Here is a 17,596-nt window from a genome sequence, read left to right as displayed (position 1 = left end):
CTGCCATATGATCCGTCAATTGATCGGACAGGGGAAAAACCGTCGAAGCTACCTTGGCCTTTTTAAAATTTGGGTATTTTGACCTGGGGGCGGGCACATCCTCCTCAATGTGAAGGATGGCCCGCACCGCCCTAACCAATGCCGGCACATTAATGGAAGACTTAGCCTCCATCTCCTGGGCCCCGGCATCCAAGTCAGAGTCTTCATGGATCTCCCCGTCATCCGAAGACACGTCCGTGTCCGTGAACTGAGCCGCCAGTGAAGCCGGAACGGAACGCTTGGACGCCCGTGGGGGCAAATCACTGTGCAACATATGTTGAAAAGCCGATGACGAAGCCGCCAGACTCTGAACAGAGCTGGAGAGGACGTCCACCCAAGGCTGGGGTACTGCCTGAGGATACCCCTGAAAAGGTACCATCGACTGCTGCGGCACCGTGGGGGTTTGCACGTATACCGGCAAACCCGCATAAGGACCCACAGTCTGAGACCCGGGAGGAGACTGCACCAGACGAGTCACACCCGGGGAACGGGGCATGGTAGGCTGGGGCAACGCCCTAGAAGGGGCCGCAGTCGGGACCGCAAGTCGGTCCGCCGATTGACGCCAGCACTTGCGTAAACATTGCCCACGGAGGATCCTGCGCCACCGGTACCAGCTACCAACTGGCACCGCCCGCACAGACCGTCCTGAGACAATTCTGCCCCGTCAACCCCTGCCGAACAGCGTCGGCAGGAAAACAACACAGGAGCCTCGGAGCGCTCATTCCCCTCATCAGACATGACACAAACTTTTTTGCAAAAAAAGTGTCTCACCGAAATGAGGTAAGGCGTATAACACCCACGCACTCCCAAGTATGCAATCCAAACAGCCCACAATATGGTACTGAGGAGCACACCGCAGTATGTGACGGACCTCACAAATACGTAGATTTATATAAGAACACCCCTCCCCCACGCACCTACGCGGCCGTAGGAGAAGGAAAGGGATAGGTAAAAAGCTGACAGTAAGTAGAAAATAAGCACAGACAGCAGCACTAGCAAAAGTCACATACCATGCAGAGACGTTATACTCACTGCACCTTCCGCTGCAATCAACCTCCCAGATTCAGTGTCTGGGAGGGCTATAGCGCTGCGAACACTGTCCTTTGCAGGGGGAGAGGTACGCAGGAGGACTGGTCCACTGGAAGCCTGCCTGGGAGCTCTGCGATGCTGCCTGAGGAAGATGGCCGCCGGAGAGCTCTGAGGAGGAGTGGCCGAGTGAGAACAGCCCAGCGACGCCAGCACACATGAGAGAAGGCGCGCTGGGCTGAGGGGAGGAGCGCTGAAGCAGGGAAGGCTGCCTCCCCTGCTAGTACTAAACCCCCGGGGAAGCCGGTTCCCCGCCGGTACTTATACCCCGGGGGCCAGCGGACACGCGGGGTATTCCTGAAGAGGGGGAGCCCGCCGCCGCTACTAGCGCCGCCGGTCTGTCCCCAGAGACCGGCGGCATGAAGACTGCATTTTCCCCGCGTGCAGCGCTGACAGCGCTGCACGCGGCTTACCTGGCCCCTTCAGTCCGGCAGCAGTCCTTGGGTGGTCCCGGAGCCACGCTAACACTGACTCCGGGGTCCCGCTGCGATCCCCGGATCAGTACCGGCGTCGCAGCGCCAGCGGGGCTGTTGGAGCGGCAGCATAGACGTCCAGATGGACAGTCTGATGCTGCCGCTCTGAAGACAGTAAAAATAAAATAATAAAATCATCTTTTTTTTTTTTTTTAAATAAAGAATAAAGCTTAGGGGCTGCTTATGCAGCCCCACTGCACAGGGCGACCCGACTCCGGCCGGGCACCAACTAAAACTGAGGTGCCTGTGGCCGGGGCGGGGTATAGAGGAGGACGGACCCAAGTGCATCCTGGGAGCAGCAAAGCTTTAACTGCGTGGTGCCCATGGATCCAGATCCAGCTATACCCCAAGGTCAACCCTGTGGACCCCCTATGGACCCTGAAGTAGAAAACTGAACTGCTGCAAGGAAACAAGCAGAGAGAGAGGGGGCGTGTTCCGAGTGTGGGGGCGGGGCTAAACGGCCGTGTTCCGAGGGCGGGGGTGGGGCTAAACGGCCCAGTCTACTGTCCTCCTGCCTGTTGCTGGTTTGTCATCATGGGACAGAGGGCGGATGATCTGCTACAGAGTCCCTGTTTACTTTCAACTCCCTAGTGACAGCTAGACATCCAGTACCTGGCCTGCAAGGTAAAAGAGAGTTTAACTACTGTTAAGTACAGTATGTGTGTGTGTCTCATGTGTGCATGTATGATCATCTGTATGTGTGACCCTGCATGCTTATTTGCACATGTAACCTGCTGCATATATGACTGCATATATGACCTGCTTCATGAGTGACTTCATATGTGATCTGCATGAGTGGCTCTGCCTATGTGAATACCAGTATATGAATATATGCTAAATACATTTTTCTTATGTGCAGGAAGTGGTGTGAAGGGCTCTTTATTATGTACCGCCTACTTGTAACTCCCTCTTACTATCTCTATAATTTACTATGACCAAGTTGTTCATTTTAGACTATAGGGACCCCCACTTTTAAGTGCCCTGGACCTCCAAACCCTTAATCCAGCGCTGGGCCAGCCCAATGAAAACCGTCATGCTGCTCCCTCCCTGAGAGGGAGAACTCCATTCTTTTCAGTTGGAATGAGTGAAGGCCCAGGCTTCCTCATGACTTCGTCTATGACCAGTGCCCTGCATGCATGTATATATATATATATATATATATATATTCCTTTTTAAGGACAACAGTGGATATGAATACATATATTATATATATATATATATATATATATACAGTCACACATACACGCGCTAGTAAAGGGACTCGGTGTGCCACTCGCTCAGCCCCATCCTGCTGATACCGCTTCTCCCCGATGTATGATCGGGGGTCTGGGCGGTAAATGACGCCCGTGTCATTATCGGCGCTGCTATCTAAAAAATAGCAGCGCCGATAGCCTGGGCCATGTATGAACGGTCGGATCGCCTGACCGTTACGCCCGCTGCAGCTGTCGCTATCAACAGCTACAGCCTGGCGCTGCCCTATACCCACAACAGGGACAGCGATGTCCCTGTTGCGACGGCTACCGGCTCCAAGCTGCACGCGGGAATCTCGCGATACTTGCGAGATCCCGCGCATGCTCAGTGTAGCCGGCCGGGACTAAGACACAGCGCATCAGTACTAGGCTGATGCGCTGTGGTCTCTAGCGGGTAGTGCCGGAGGGGGGAGTTAACGCTCCCCCTCTCCGGCCGATGAGATGTTCATACATCTCATCGATAGTGCTTCCTGCGAAGAGGCAAAGAAGGAAGCATTATAGCGGCACGGTAAGTGCCGCTATAATACATCTACCCCAAGGACTCTAATGTAGTTGTTACATTCTTTATATTATGTAAGTGTCAGGTTTATTGGCTCATTATGATTATATCATGCTCACAGGATCATTAATGTTTGTATATGTGCGATTACCTTCTTTCATGTACTTGGGACTATTTCTTTTAATGTATACACTCTGGGCCTGATTCAGAGATGGACGCTCGCTCTGAATCAGGGCATTTTATTTTTTTTTTGGAGCGGCCTCCCGGCCACTCGCATAGCTGTTGATGACCACCCACAGCTATAGCGAGCGGCCAGGTTGATGGTCGCGATACGAGACCCTTGTGGTAGGGTCTCATAGCCAGAAGCCCCAGAGAGCTTCTTGCTCTAATAGAGCCGGAAGCTCTCCCACTGACATCACTGGTGATGTCAGTGGGGCCGCCCACAAACGCCAGGTGTTCGCTTGGGAACGCCTCCATTTGTGAAGCCACCCCCCGGCCATGCCTAGCAAACGGGGGCGAGCTGTCAATCACCATCGACAGCTCACCCCCTGTGGTGCGAGACCCGGAGTGACGGAGCACCCGTCGCTAGCCGGGTCTCACGCATGCGCACGACGGAGCCGGCTCCGTCGTGTATATGCCCAGTGGCCAAACGTCGACTGGGTCTGAATCAGGCCCTCTGTTTCTATAGTAACTATGCAAACCCTGGTCAGGATGCTCCGACGTGATGATGCACTTTTGCTTTTACTGGAAGTAGCCGTTGCCGATTGCAGCCTGCCAGGTCCATGCTGGAAACTCAACTTTGGATATTTAAGGTGAGTTTATGATGTACATTGGGCCTTATTCAGAGTTGTGAACAGTTCACACAGAGAGACTCAACTGCTGTGTGAAAATATGTAAAAGCTGCAGAAAAACGTCCACTGCATTTTTTTGTGATCCACTGCTGCCTCCGAAAATGCAGTATCGCACCATCTGCATGAATATCGTTCATCTGAGTAACCCTCAGGTTACTGAGGATGGCCGTGAATTTCACACTTCCGGGGCATGTGAAGCTGCATCCACGGATGCAGTCACAAGCCTCGATACAGCCAAAATGGGGCTGACACACCATCATTTTCTGTAATGCTGGCCGTCGACCCCCCTTCCCCATACAGCTGCAGCATGTCAATCATGCTGTGGCTTAGGGAGCACTGCAACCATCATCGCAGACAGAGATCTGCACATGAACAGTATAGGTTCTGCGCATGCGCAGATTGACAGACATCGGAAATGTACGTAAACCATTGGGTTTGCGTACAACTTTCATTGTTCCCTGAGGAAAGAATTAAATTCTGAAACATTGGAACACAAGTGTTGATGCTGACTCATCTGTTTAAAAGTTCCCTGAGTGCTTATGCCGATTGCACCTGGGCAAGAATATTTATTTTGAGGAGTGCAACACCCCCGCAACATTGGTCATGCCCACCACATTACTAGTCAGACCCCTGTGGTGTTGGTCACAACCCCTGCGCCGACACACAATAGGCCATTCATAAGTTTCAGCTCCAGGCCCACGTGGACCTTAATCTGGCACTGCCTAACCCCTAATCCTAACCCTCCCCCTAACCCCACTACTTACCGTCAGGATTCCAGCGCCAGCATTCTGAGCTCCGGCATCCCAACAGCCGGGATTTCAACCACCTCCCGTGTAAGCTCCCGGGAAACAACACTAATGTAAATATGGGCACTATATTTACGTACAGTACATGAAGTAACTTACCTTCTGTCTTCCACCTAGATTGTTTGTGTTCACAGCCAAGCAGTCATCTTGTTTTTCATCTTTAATCATTGATATTTCTTGTCTACAACTATAACAAACATTTAAAAAACATTAGTGAAGAGACAGACAACTTACAGACGTGTCCTCACACATCTAGCCTCAATACGCTGCGTGGAGCGAGATGCCTGGAGCGAGTGAGCCGCCAGGTCTCATGCGACTCTGCTATCGCCAGGAATCTTTTTGTGAGAACATGCATCTGAGTACAGAGGTGTCCTTGCTCAGCTAGCCTCAATACGCCATGCATCGCAATATGCCTGGCATGAGTGAGCCGTTAGGTCGCGTGCAACTCTGCTAGCGGCGGACCATGTGTCTAAGTCGCAATGCGACGCACTAGGACGCACCAGGAGACTGCACGGAGTAATTTGATATGTGACACTTGTATGTCTGTGTGCGACTGAGTCTGTATACGAAGCACAATGAGTGTGGAAAAGAGACGACTTTACAGCATCGTATCGCTTCGGATACAGACTCAGAGACTCAGCCGCATACAGCTGTACAAATTTTGTATATCAAATTAATCTGTGCAGTCTCCTGGTGCGTCCTAGTTATTTTTGACAAATAAAACCCGCAAGATAAATGCCCGGAGCTAGCAGAGTAGCGCGGGAGCTGGTGCGTCAAGAGGGGGTGTTTGGCGTGACTGCAGCAATGATGTATGAGAATTTCTTTGCTGCTAGTTTCAAGGAAGTATTGCTGCTCATATTGAATTTATTCCATACTAAAAAGAAATAAAAATCTTTTTCTATCACTTATATTTAGAATGCAGATTCTTGGAGGTGTTTCTATTTTTTAAAATAAGAGGCAAGATACATATGTATTTAATTCATTGATTTTGCTAATTTAAATGGCAAAAGAGCCATTCTTTACATGTATTTCAGAGCTAAATAATAACTGGTGAGTTCGCACATAACTAAATGATGTCTATATCATTTTTATAGCCTGGGTCAACAATATTTTCTGATATGGGGACCACATTGGTAGATTTAGCCAGTTGATAGGATCACAATAGAACTTAACTTGCTTAACCCATCTTTTTTTACCCCTACCTCTCCATAGTAATCTATTTGTTCACCATCAATTCTGTAACTCTTTTTTTCCCCACACCCCCTTCCCTGTAACACAATTGTCCCTCCTCACCATCACACTCACATATAACAACCACCTCCCTGTACCTTACTTATACCTATGTCCTGTGTTGGTATAGGCAGCTTTAAGGCAGCAAGTTAATCTAGGCACACGCTATGCAATAATCTGGCCAATAAGACGATTTTCAGATGCTCATGCCGATAATTTCATAGTGTACGCACAGCACCCAGGGCTGAGTACCGTTCATCTGATCTGGCCTGCTGCACAATATTTATCCAAAACGATGAGCCGAAATTCTGCACACTTTATAGTGTGCACATTTCTGATCAAGGGGTTGGGTATGAAATCCCAGCTATCGGGATGCCGCTGGTCAGAATACAGACCATGGCATCCCAACAGCTAGAATCCCTACACCCATAGCAACTAATGGTAAGTGATTTCCTTATCCCTACCCTAACCCTCCCTCCCCGGTTCCTAACCCTAACCTTTCCCCCCCAGTGCCTAAGCCTAACCGCCCCCTCCCCGCACCCTAAACCTAACACCCCCTTCCCGGTGCCTAAATCTAACCTCCCACCCTAGTGCCTAAACCTAACCTCTCCCTCCCCCTAGTGCCTAATCCTCCCCCTAGTGCCTAATCCTCCCCCTAGTGCCTAACCCTAACCCTCCCCCTAGTGCCTAAACCTAAACTCACACCCTAACGCTAACCTCCCCCTAACACCCAGATACTTACCTTCGGGATGCCGATGGTCGGGATACTGGTGCCGGTATCCCGACCTGTCTGGATTTCGGCCCCGGTAGTTAGACCATCAGCACCCCGCATGCCGATTATATTCCCTGATCGAGGGGTCATTTAAAACGTCACTTTGCCGCTCTTTAGGACATGCAGTATAATCGTTCAGATTGAAACAATAATTCAGTAATGTGACAAAAACACTGGAAAGGTTATCAAGGGGAGATATATTTGCCCCAGGTATTAGCTGCTGTCTAATAGACAGAAGCTGATTAGCAGCCTTTTCATGGTTTTCAGTTGATACTGTGTATGAGCTACAGTGTGGCTCATGAAATAGAACAAGGCAGCTGTCTTTGGCGCAAGTTTATTTGTACACTACTAAACCCCAGTGTTCCAGTGTCCCCCAGAGGAAGGAGAATTTGTGGTTTTTTTTAATATGATCTTCTGATACTTTCCTGTAAGCAGAGCCAATTAAGGGTTTAAATAAATAATAAAGACAATTAAAACAGTAACATAAACACTGCACCTTATCTGCTCGTATTCACTAATGGCCATGTTCCAGGCTGCTTTCTGGTGGTAACTGACGGCATGGTACAATTTTAAGTCGCCACATATTTGGGAAATTCTAATAAAAAAGTATAAAAAAGATTTATATTAGAATAACAGACAGACTTTTGAATTATTTTAAAATGATTGAAAATGGATAGTAAAACACGTAGATGACAGAGAAGAGATTAAGAAAGATCTTGATGAATTCTGTAGTAGAATCTTGGTATTTAAATGACACTTTCAGTACCACTGTATACATGAGGAAACAATACAATGCAAGTGTATCCAGCATCTGTGCAAAATGGATCTAATTTGCACTGTAAAATAATTGGTATTTAGAAAATCACTTCAGTGAAATACCTAAATTTTTACATTCTACACACTATTCTTAATGCGGAATAGCAACCTTCCGTTGAATAATAGTAGAGACTATTGCTTGCTCCTCATTGTAGAGGCAGAAGTACACTCCATTAACAGAATTCAAAACTCCGCCCCCTCCCCTCCTACCAATACCAGGGAAACCATTGCCATGTCCCTGCAAACTTCACCTGGAACTGCCTCCAGTGGTCCTGAGTGTGAGTGATCCTATCCTGTATCACAGCTCCCAACACCAGGCAGATGTGGGTCAGTATAAGCCCCACCCCTGACCTGAGTAGTTCTGCCCACTTTTGTGTTGGTTCCGCCACTTTCTGGGTACATCATTCTGCAGGTATGCTGTACTGACTAATGTGAGTGACCCTGCCCTGTGCTTGTGACACTATCCTGCACAGAGGTCTTGGAGTGATCCTGCCCTAACCTGAGTGGTGTAATCCACTGAGCAGTGCTCCTCCCAATACCACACCCCATCTCTCCCTATGGGAAAAGCACAGTACATGTAATATAGCTGCTGGGGGTGCTCAGCCCAGTGAATACACAAGTCCAGTGAGTGTGTCTGTGTAGTACTGATGCACTAACAATTGTGGAGAGTGGGATGGCTGGTATTGCTATAATGAGTGTGTGTGTGAGGCTTAACAATTTGGCTTGGACACTGGGTAGCATGTGGGGTCACCTGTCATAATCAACAGCATATCGTACATATGGCTCAATTAATAACATGTGGAGAGCACAGTAATAGTATCTGTGTGCATTGTGAGTGACATGTGGAGACATATGGTACAGGGAATTATATATATGTTCACTGATTTATATTATCAACACTTTATCTGTGCATATTATTACCTAGACAAGGGCTCAAACAAATCATGAGAAAAAAAGTGCCTGTTGCTGGCTTATTGCGACTATTTTTGTCCCATTCAGAATCTAACATTTGTAAACTCCTCCTCTAGAATTACTGCGTTTGCCCCTAGGCAGCAGTGGAGCCTGTAGAGCATTCTGCATCAGATATCAAAGCATCTGGACTGCAGCCTCAACAGCCAGCAAGAAGAAGGGAAGAGTTATTCATTTTATTTTACAAATGTCAAATGTGTGAGGGCTGGAAAGTGAAAGTGGGTACTGGAAGGAGGGGGTGGAGTGACAGTTGGCTGAAGCTTTTCCTAAAACATTGAGAAAACTTTCACTGCCCTTGCTTTAGTAGCAAACACCCAGGCTGTAGCACTGGTGCTCGCAAATTATTATTAATATTATTATTATTTTTTAAACAGGCCACATCATCATCATCATGTTGATGATGATGACCGACAACTTTGTTCTGATGGCATCAAGTTATACTTAGGGTGTGTCTTTATATGGCTGCCTTTATTACATAACTCTCAATTCAGTCCTCAATGTACAGGGCCAAAAGCCTTCATTTTGCCCCATTCTATCTAGATTTTTCCCCCTTGCACACAGAAATATGCACGGCTACTCTCCACTCAAGGTACGCCTCCACAATCTAGAAGTTTCGCTAATTGCAGCAGAGAAATGTTAGGAGGTGCATAACGCAACCCCAGCCATGGCAGCATCACAGTCTGGCAGAACTTTGAAGTTTCAAACTGAACTTGCTTTAGCAAATCAATCTAGCAATGTACAATGTGCCTAGTTGTTATTGATAAAACACTCTTTTTTAATAACTATATAAACACCAACTACTGTACTCACAGACTGGACAGAACATGGGGATAGCAGGTTGTATGGCTACGTAGGAAAAAGGCAAGGATGTGCAGTCAGGATAGGAAGAGGAGGCAGAGCCTCCTCGGTCAGACTCCCTCCCCTATCATGACCCCTGTAATGCTCCGGAGTTTTGATATAAAAACTGTGTTTTTATACATGTGTGCCTCCACAGCCATTAACCTCATAGCACGTCACTGGGAAAAGGTAGCCAACTGCTGTCATCTCGGCCAAGTGGCACATTTGTACATCACCAGAGGCAATTCAAGCTATAAAAGTATAGCAAGTATATGGTACTAACTTCAGGTGGTAGAGATCTGACAGACTTTTACTTTCCACAACGTCATGTGCAATAACTTCAGCTAAGTGGAGAACAGGCAGAGCCATGTGAGTAAATGACATACTCTGTAGCTCCTTCACTAGTAGATCCAAGTAATAGAGACTGTATGTCTGTAGAATAAGAAGACATAATAAAAAAAAAATGTAAATACAAAGAAATATGCAATATACAGTATGTCTTGATTCAATAAAGCAAGAAGATGGTAATAAAAAAGATGAAAAATATCACTTATTGTCATTTCAATGGATAAACTTAAAATGCAAGTATATTCTGTATGAAATTAATTTTACAGACTCCACAATTAGTTTGAATGTGACCTTCTGCTTACTGATGCGGAGCCTGCTGCTGCCCTGATAATTATGTAGCACAGCGACTGTCTCAGTGGAGGCTCCCATAACGAGATCAAATCACATTGCATAACCCACAAGGTAGCACTGTGCTGGTAATAGTAGGCAGCAGTTTCCCTTATTCTGGGCCCCGTTAGTCCCCCCTTTGTTGAAAAGCCTGGGTGAGTGCCAGAACCATAAATTACTGTATGTCCATTCAAATGTCACTTTTGAAACATTGGGCAACTTAAATCCTGTAAATTACTTATGTATGATCTACATCTCTCTAAGTCAGCGGTTCCCAAACTTTCTAGAATCACAGTGATCTAGAGTGTCACCTTTTTTTTCATGCCCCTCTCAGTACACAAGGATTTTAACGTATAAAATGTGCATCTTATTCGCATGAATATAAAACAACTGGAAGTGACAAAACTGCATTGCTAGAGTCAGTACACTGACCACTGTCAGTCTGAATCTGTGGTCGTGGCTAACGCCAAGCTCCATTGTGCTTCATCTGCAACTCTGTACATGAGTAAAACCAATTCCTGTACAGTTAAAGTCCCAGCCTAATGTCTCTAGTGCACTGTGGGCCTGATTCAGAGCCGCTCGTAAGCGGCCGCTCGTTCGCTCCGAGCGATGTTCGCACAACAGCGCATGCGTATGGGTCGTAATGCGCATGCGCCAACCAGTCATTGCGGTCGGAAACTGAGCGCTCGCAAAACAGCGAGTGCCTGCTAATTTGAGTGACAGAATGAGGCGTTTGTGGGTGGTAACAGGGGAAGGTGCTTGAAAACGGGGAGTGGTGATCCGAACGCAGGCGTGCCAAACGGTCAAAACGGGCGTTTTAAGGGTGTGCATAATTAACAAAGCAGCGTCATCGACCACGTCACTTGGTTGTTTCTTAGCCTGAACTGTTCGCATGATTGCGGTAGGAAAATCCAACCACAAGCACTGCAAGCAGTTCAGACGCCTTTCGATGTACTTGATTAATCTAATAAATAGCGGAGATGACGTATGATGCGAGCGGCCAAGGGGCGTCTTTACAAAATAACGAGTGCTTGTTTCGTTCGCTCGCTCAGACATAGAGGCGTCAACAGACCGCAAAGAGCGAGCGCTCGATTTAAATAGCCGGCCCCTTTTTCTGAACGAGCGAGCGCAAATAGCGTCCGGCTCTGAATCAGGACCTGTGTGCGACTTTTTGCTGCATCTGCAAGGAGACTAACGGCCAGATTAAATTAGGTGCGAAAAGTCAGTTTCTGCGGAAAAGTATCGCCAGTGGCATCATTTCGCCATGCAAAAAGTTTCCTCCGTATTCAATTCCGGACACTTTTTGCTGGTGCGGAAACTCAATTAAATGGACCCGGTGAAAAAGTTTCGCCTATGAATAGGTGTCGATAAAAAGTGCAGAATTGCGGTTTTGGGGTGGAAATGTCCGGAAACCACCCAGCACCCTTGGGACAATCCCCCAAATTTAAACTGTGCTAAAAAAAAAGTTTAAAAAATACTTTAGATAACCGCAAAAAGTACTTTCCTTTTGGGGGCAAAAAAGTCCAAAGTTGAAGGACAAACTTAAAAACTAGCGAAATAGACTCCAGGGGGGCTCCCAAGTATGCCCCAGGTGTTTTTACGTTGGCATGTGCTTGCGGAAGGTTTTTTTTTACAATTTTTAAAACTTCACTTTAGCAACTTAAAAATATGCTAGCACCCATTTTCAGGTACCCCAAATTTGCTGGGACTACTTATTTTCACACACAAAAAAAATGCTAAATGCCATTCTTCACCACTTATGCAAAGACGCTAAATAACAGCTAATGAGAGCATTTAAGTACCCCAAATACCTTCAGCAGGGCTATTCGGAGGTATCTAGGGGTAAATTTACTAACAATCGAGACAGGTCTCGGGTGATTTATTGATTTTTTCCCTGCTTGCAAATTTACTACAGGCAAAGTCGGGTGAGTTAGATAGAGATTTCTCTCATCTCACTCGTAAAACTCGGGTGAGAATGCAATCTCGAATCAAATCACCATCGGGCCAAATCGGAAGTACTTTTCACCTAAAACATACATCTCTCAAATTTACCAAAGATCAGGATAAAAGCTCGGGTGAGATAGGAGCAAACTCTCTGTCAAAATCACTTTTCCAACTCTCAACCCCTGAGCTGCGAGATGGTCAGAATCATACATAAATCATTGTGATTTGTGTATGTTTCTTTCTGTAACTGTAAAAAATAGGGATAAATTGAGAAAAAAAATTACGTGAGGTCCACCCCCAATACACTAACCAGCCTCAGGCTTGCCAGCATGTCCAAGTTCTTAACATTACAGGGAAAAAAATGTGTAGGGATCCCCTGTAATGTAAGAACCAGCACAAGGCTGCAGGGACAGAGCTGGTTTTAAATATATGGTGAAAAAAAAGGTACCCCGTAGCGCAGTGTAACAGCATGCAGTAACATGCTGTTACATTGTATCAGGGGCCCGTCTTGGATTTCTGCGGAGAACATCGTGGGACACAGAGGTGTGTATTGGATCTTTAACAGGTAATTCCAATAGGATACTTTATGTTGACAAGTGGACGCGAACATCTGGAAACAGGTGAGTATGTATGAGTATGCATGTATGTAATAAAGCTTTATTTTACAGGTGTGTGGTGTACTTTTTTAACCATTTCTTTACAGGTGAACTACAGGTACCAGTGGGCCCTTAATGCCCCGCATGCTGGTACTTGTGGTTCTACAAGTACCATCATGCGGGGGAGGCTTGCTGGGACCTGTAGTTCCACTGTAAAGACAATGATGATATATCTATTTTTAAACTTCACCTAACACAATCAACCCACCACCCAGGGGTGGCCGGGATAGCCCCGGGCTATCAGCCTAGGCCAGGGGTGCCCTGGAGAGGGTGACCCCTTTATTGAGGGGGGTCACCAACTCCCCAGGGATCCCTGGCCTGGGCTGACTAACGGTCAGGACTGATGCTGCAGCTGGGGGGCCTGGTGAAAGGGCACCCCTGGCTGTGGCATCAGCTCCCCATTAGAAAGGGTCCAGGGCTGGTTTTAAATATATGGTTGAACCCACATCATTTTTTTTTCGCCATATATTTAAAACCAGCTCTGTCCCTGCAGCCTTGTGCTGGTTCTTACATTAAAAGGGAACCCTACACATTTTTTTCCCTGTGATGTTAAGAACTTGGACAGGCTGGCAAGCCCGGGGCTGGTTAGTGTTTTTTGGGGGGGGGGGATACTCGGGAGAGATATCTCGTTCTGCTTCACTTTCGGCAAACTCGTTTAGCCTCAAATCGCCTGTTGGTAAATTTGGTAAAAGAAAAGGGATTAAATCACCTAAATTTTGGCGAACTCCAGCGAGTTAAATCACTTTGAAAATCGGGACCATCCCGAATCTTATGGGGGGTATCCACTTAGCGATATACAAACGAAAGCACAATTGCGACATTGCAATCGTGCTGTCGTTTGTATAGCTAGTGATGTGCCTAGACTGAACGTTCACTCATTCAGTCCGGCACATCCCTCATCCCCGCACATGCAGAACCTGACGAGATCATCAGGTTGACCTGCATGTACGGGCGATGTCGGAAGCTACCCGCAGGCACGCACATCACGGGTCGCTTCCGTCCAAAACATGCCCGATGCATGCGCGATTTGCAAGCGATTGCACGATAACGACATCGTTATCGTGCAATCGCTAAGTGGATACCCCCCATTAGTAAATTTACCCCCTAGAGTTATCCCCAATGTCAGTGCTTCTTTTGGGGGGTGTCAGGCTGATTTCCCCAAATCTGACAGTACTTTTCGCATGTTACAATTTCGCCGGGTCCCATTTTCACCAATTTCTAACTGAATACGGGGAAAAGCCGGCACACACGCGATGCTCTTTCGCATTGAAAACCAGCGATGTCGGTGAAAAGTCCGGTATGTGAAAAGTACGGGACTTTTCGCCTGTAATTGAATATGCCTGTAAGATGCAAAATTAAAAGAAATATACAGTACATTACTCATCTCATTACTCGCACTGGGTGTCTAGTGCTGTATGGCGTAAAGACTTGGGATGTCAATCCTGGGTCGTTTTTTCAATCCAGGGATTCGGGATTGAAAAAAAACTAGATCCGGGGATTCCCGGGATAGGCCTCGTTCTAAAAGAAATGCCTCCATAGTTACATACTAGGCGGCTCCCGGCTTTCAATAACAACCACCCAGGATGGGGATGGGTGTGTGGGACCCTTCAACTGGCACTGCACAGCGTGACCTCTGTCCTCATGTCACGCTGCGCAGTGCAAGCCGGGGGGAAAGGGGAGCCGGCAGCGTCTGAGAACTCTTCCAATCCGGGATTCGATCCCGGACAATTTTAGGCCAAAATCCCGGGATCCCGCCTATCCCGATCCCGGGATTGCCCTCCCTAGTAATGACCCTCAGTGTATGAGGACACATTTGTAAATGCTAATTTAGTATGCTCTCTGTCATTCCAATCTATTCAATGTGCTACCCGGGCTAAAAGATAAAAATGGGTTCCACCTTCAGATTTTCCAATCTTGGCCCCCAGGAGAGTAGACAACTCTCCTCCATATATCTTCATTGAAGAGGGCAAAGCAGGACTGCAATGATGTGATTTGGGGCGCCACAAACTCACCCCTCCCACCTGGGTCTGACAGAACACAGAAAGAAAAGGTACTGTAAGAAGCATACATTCAACACAAATTACAGTTATGCACCATTAATTGATTAATTTCAATGTATAAGAAGTTAAAAATCTCTTTACATCTGATGCTCAGAAATCACACTCATATGTCAGTTTATATAACAGTAACACATCATTTTTAGACTTATATATTAACTAACTGTTGCCCGCGGATTCGTCCATGAAATCGCTTCTGATATAATGAAACTTTTGATTTTTGATGGTTCAATGTACACAAACTTTGTCTAAGGCATAAATTATTAAAAATATTGTATAAAATTACCTTCAGGCTGTGTGTATAGGCTGTATATGAAACATAAATTAATTTAATTTCTGTACACAAACAATATTATTGAAAATATTGTATAAAATGACCTGCGGGCTGTGTGTATAAGGTGTATATAACACATAAATGCATTCTGTGTGTATATTTGGGTCCTATTCTCAAGATATTTCATTATGGTATGCAATTATTCCAAAATACGGAATATTCCGTTATCCAAAATACCCCTGGTCCCAAGCATTTTGGATATGGGAGACTCAACCTGTATTGTTTTGCAGAGGGGCCGTCGTTGGAGTGACCCACGTGAGCAGCAACACTATACAGGCTGGTGGCAGCAGCACCTTCACCCACCACTCACACCAATGTCACTGTGTGCCCCGTGCAGAGACTGCTATGTAGCCCAGTGGCGGAACTCCCGGAGAAAAGGGAGTCAGTTGCCGCCGGGCGCCAGCCCTGAAGGACAGTGATCTATATGGGGGGTTGTAAGCTCTGTGTGATGGTTGCAGTGAGTGTTGTGTGTGGGCAGTGAACTATAAGGGGGGGTTGTAAGCTCTGTGTGATGGTTGCAGCGAGTGTTGTGTGGGGGCAGTGAACTATAAGGGGGGGGTAGTAAGCTCTGTGTGATGGTTGCAGTGAGTGTTGTGTGGGGGCAGTGAACTATAAGGAGGGTAGTAAGCTGTGTGTGATGGTTGCAGTGAGTGTTGTGTGGGGGCAGTGAACTATAAGGGGGGGGTAGTAAGCTCTGTGATGGTTGCAGTGAGTGTTGTGTGGGGGCAGTGAACTATAAGGGGGGGTAGTAAGCTCTGTGTGATGGTTGCAGTGAGTGTTGTGTGGGGGCAGTGAACTATAAGGGGGGCTAGTAAGCTCTGTGTGATGGTTGCAGTGAGTGTTGTGTGGGGGCAGTGAACTATAAGGGGGGGTAGTAAGCTCTGTGTGATGGTTGCAGTGAGTGTTGTATGGGGCAGTGAATTATAAGGGGGGTAGTAAGCTCTGTGTGATGGTTGCAGCGAGTGTTGTGTGGGGGCAGTGAACTATAAGGGGGGTAGTAAGCTGTGTGTGATGGTTGCAGCGAGTGTTGTGTGTGGGCAGTGAACTATAAGGGGGGTAGTAAGCTGTGTATGATGGTTGCAGCGAACTATAAGGGGGGTAGTAAGCTGTGTGTGATGGTTGCAGTGAGTGTTGTGTGGGGGCAGTGAACTATAAGGGGGGTAGTAAGCTGTGTGTGATGGTTGCAGTGAGTGTTGTGTGGGGGCAGTGAACTATAAGGGGGGTAAGTAAGCTCTGTGTGATGGTTGCAGCGAGTGTTGTATGGGGCAGTGAACTATAAGGGGGGTAGTAAGCTCTGTGTGATGGTTGCAGTGAGTGTTGTATGGGGCAGTGAATTATAAGGGGGGTAGTAAGCTCTGTGTGATGGTTGCAGCGAGTGTTGTGTGGGGGCAGTGAACTATAAGGGGGGTAGTAAGCTGTGTGTGATGGTTGCAGCGAGTGTTGTGTGTGGGCAGTGAACTATAAGGGGGGTAGTAAGCTGTGTGTGATGGTTGCAGCGAACTATAAGGGGGGTAGTAAGCTGTGTGTGATGGTTGCAGTGAGTGTTGTGTGGGGGCAGTGAACTATAAGGGGGGTAGTAAGCTGTGTGTGATGGTTGCAGTGAGTGTTGTGTGGGGGCAGTGAACTATAAGGGGGGTAAGTAAGCTCTGTGTGATGGTTGCAGCGAGTGTTGTATGGGGCAGTGAACTATAAGGGGGGGTAGTAAGCTCTGTGTGATGGTTGCAGTGAGTGTTGTATGGGGCAGTGAATTATAAGGGGGGTAGTAAGCTCTGTGTGATGGTTGCAGCGAGTGTTGTGTGGGGGCAGTGAACTATAAGGGGGGTAGTAAGCTGTGTGTGATGGTTGCAGCGAGTGTTGTGTGTGGGCAGTGAACTATAAGGGGGGTAGTAAGCTGTGTGTGATGGTTGCAGCGAACTATAAGGGGGGTAGTAAGCTGTGTGTGATGGTTGCAGTGAGTGTTGTGTGGGGGCAGTGAACTATAAGGGGGGTAGTAAGCTGTGTGTGATGGTTGCAGTGAGTGTTGTGTGGGGGCAGTGAACTATAAGGGGGGTAAGTAAGCTCTGTGTGATGGTTGCAGCGAGTGTTGTATGGGGCAGTGAACTATAAGGGGGGTAGTAAGCTCTGTGTGATGGTTGCAGCGAGTGTTATGTGTGGGGCAGTGAACTATAAGGGGGGTAGTAAGCTGTGTGTGATGGTTGCAGCGAGTGTTGTGTGTGGGCAGTGAACTATAAGGGGGGTAGTAAGCTGTGTGTGATGGTTGCAGCGAGTGTTGTGTGGGGGCAGTGAACTATAAGGGAGGTAG

At 47.2% G+C, this 17,596-nt stretch overlaps 1 protein-coding gene across 2 annotated transcripts in view; it reads right to left on the bottom strand.

Annotated features, from left to right (window-relative positions):
• Positions 1 to 17,596, bottom strand: part of CFAP46 (cilia and flagella associated protein 46) — a 351,236-nt gene that overhangs the window by 114,876 nt on the left and 218,764 nt on the right. For both annotated transcript variants that reach the window (XM_088476936.1, XM_088476935.1), the window contains 3 exons: positions 9,912 to 10,060; positions 7,503 to 7,601; positions 5,104 to 5,191 (listed from right to left, as the gene is read on the bottom strand). In XM_088476936.1, coding sequence (XP_088333062.1) covers positions 5,104 to 5,191; positions 7,503 to 7,601; positions 9,912 to 10,060 — 336 coding nt within the window. The remainder of the gene's footprint in view (positions 1 to 5,103; positions 5,192 to 7,502; positions 7,602 to 9,911; positions 10,061 to 17,596) is intronic.

This window comes from Taudactylus pleione, unplaced genomic scaffold, assembly GCF_031769625.1.
Source record: "Taudactylus pleione unplaced genomic scaffold, aTauple2 ptg000198l, whole genome shotgun sequence".
NCBI classification, from domain to species: Eukaryota; Metazoa; Chordata; class Amphibia; order Anura; family Myobatrachidae; genus Taudactylus; species Taudactylus pleione.
This window is presented reverse-complemented; position numbering and strand designations above follow the sequence as displayed.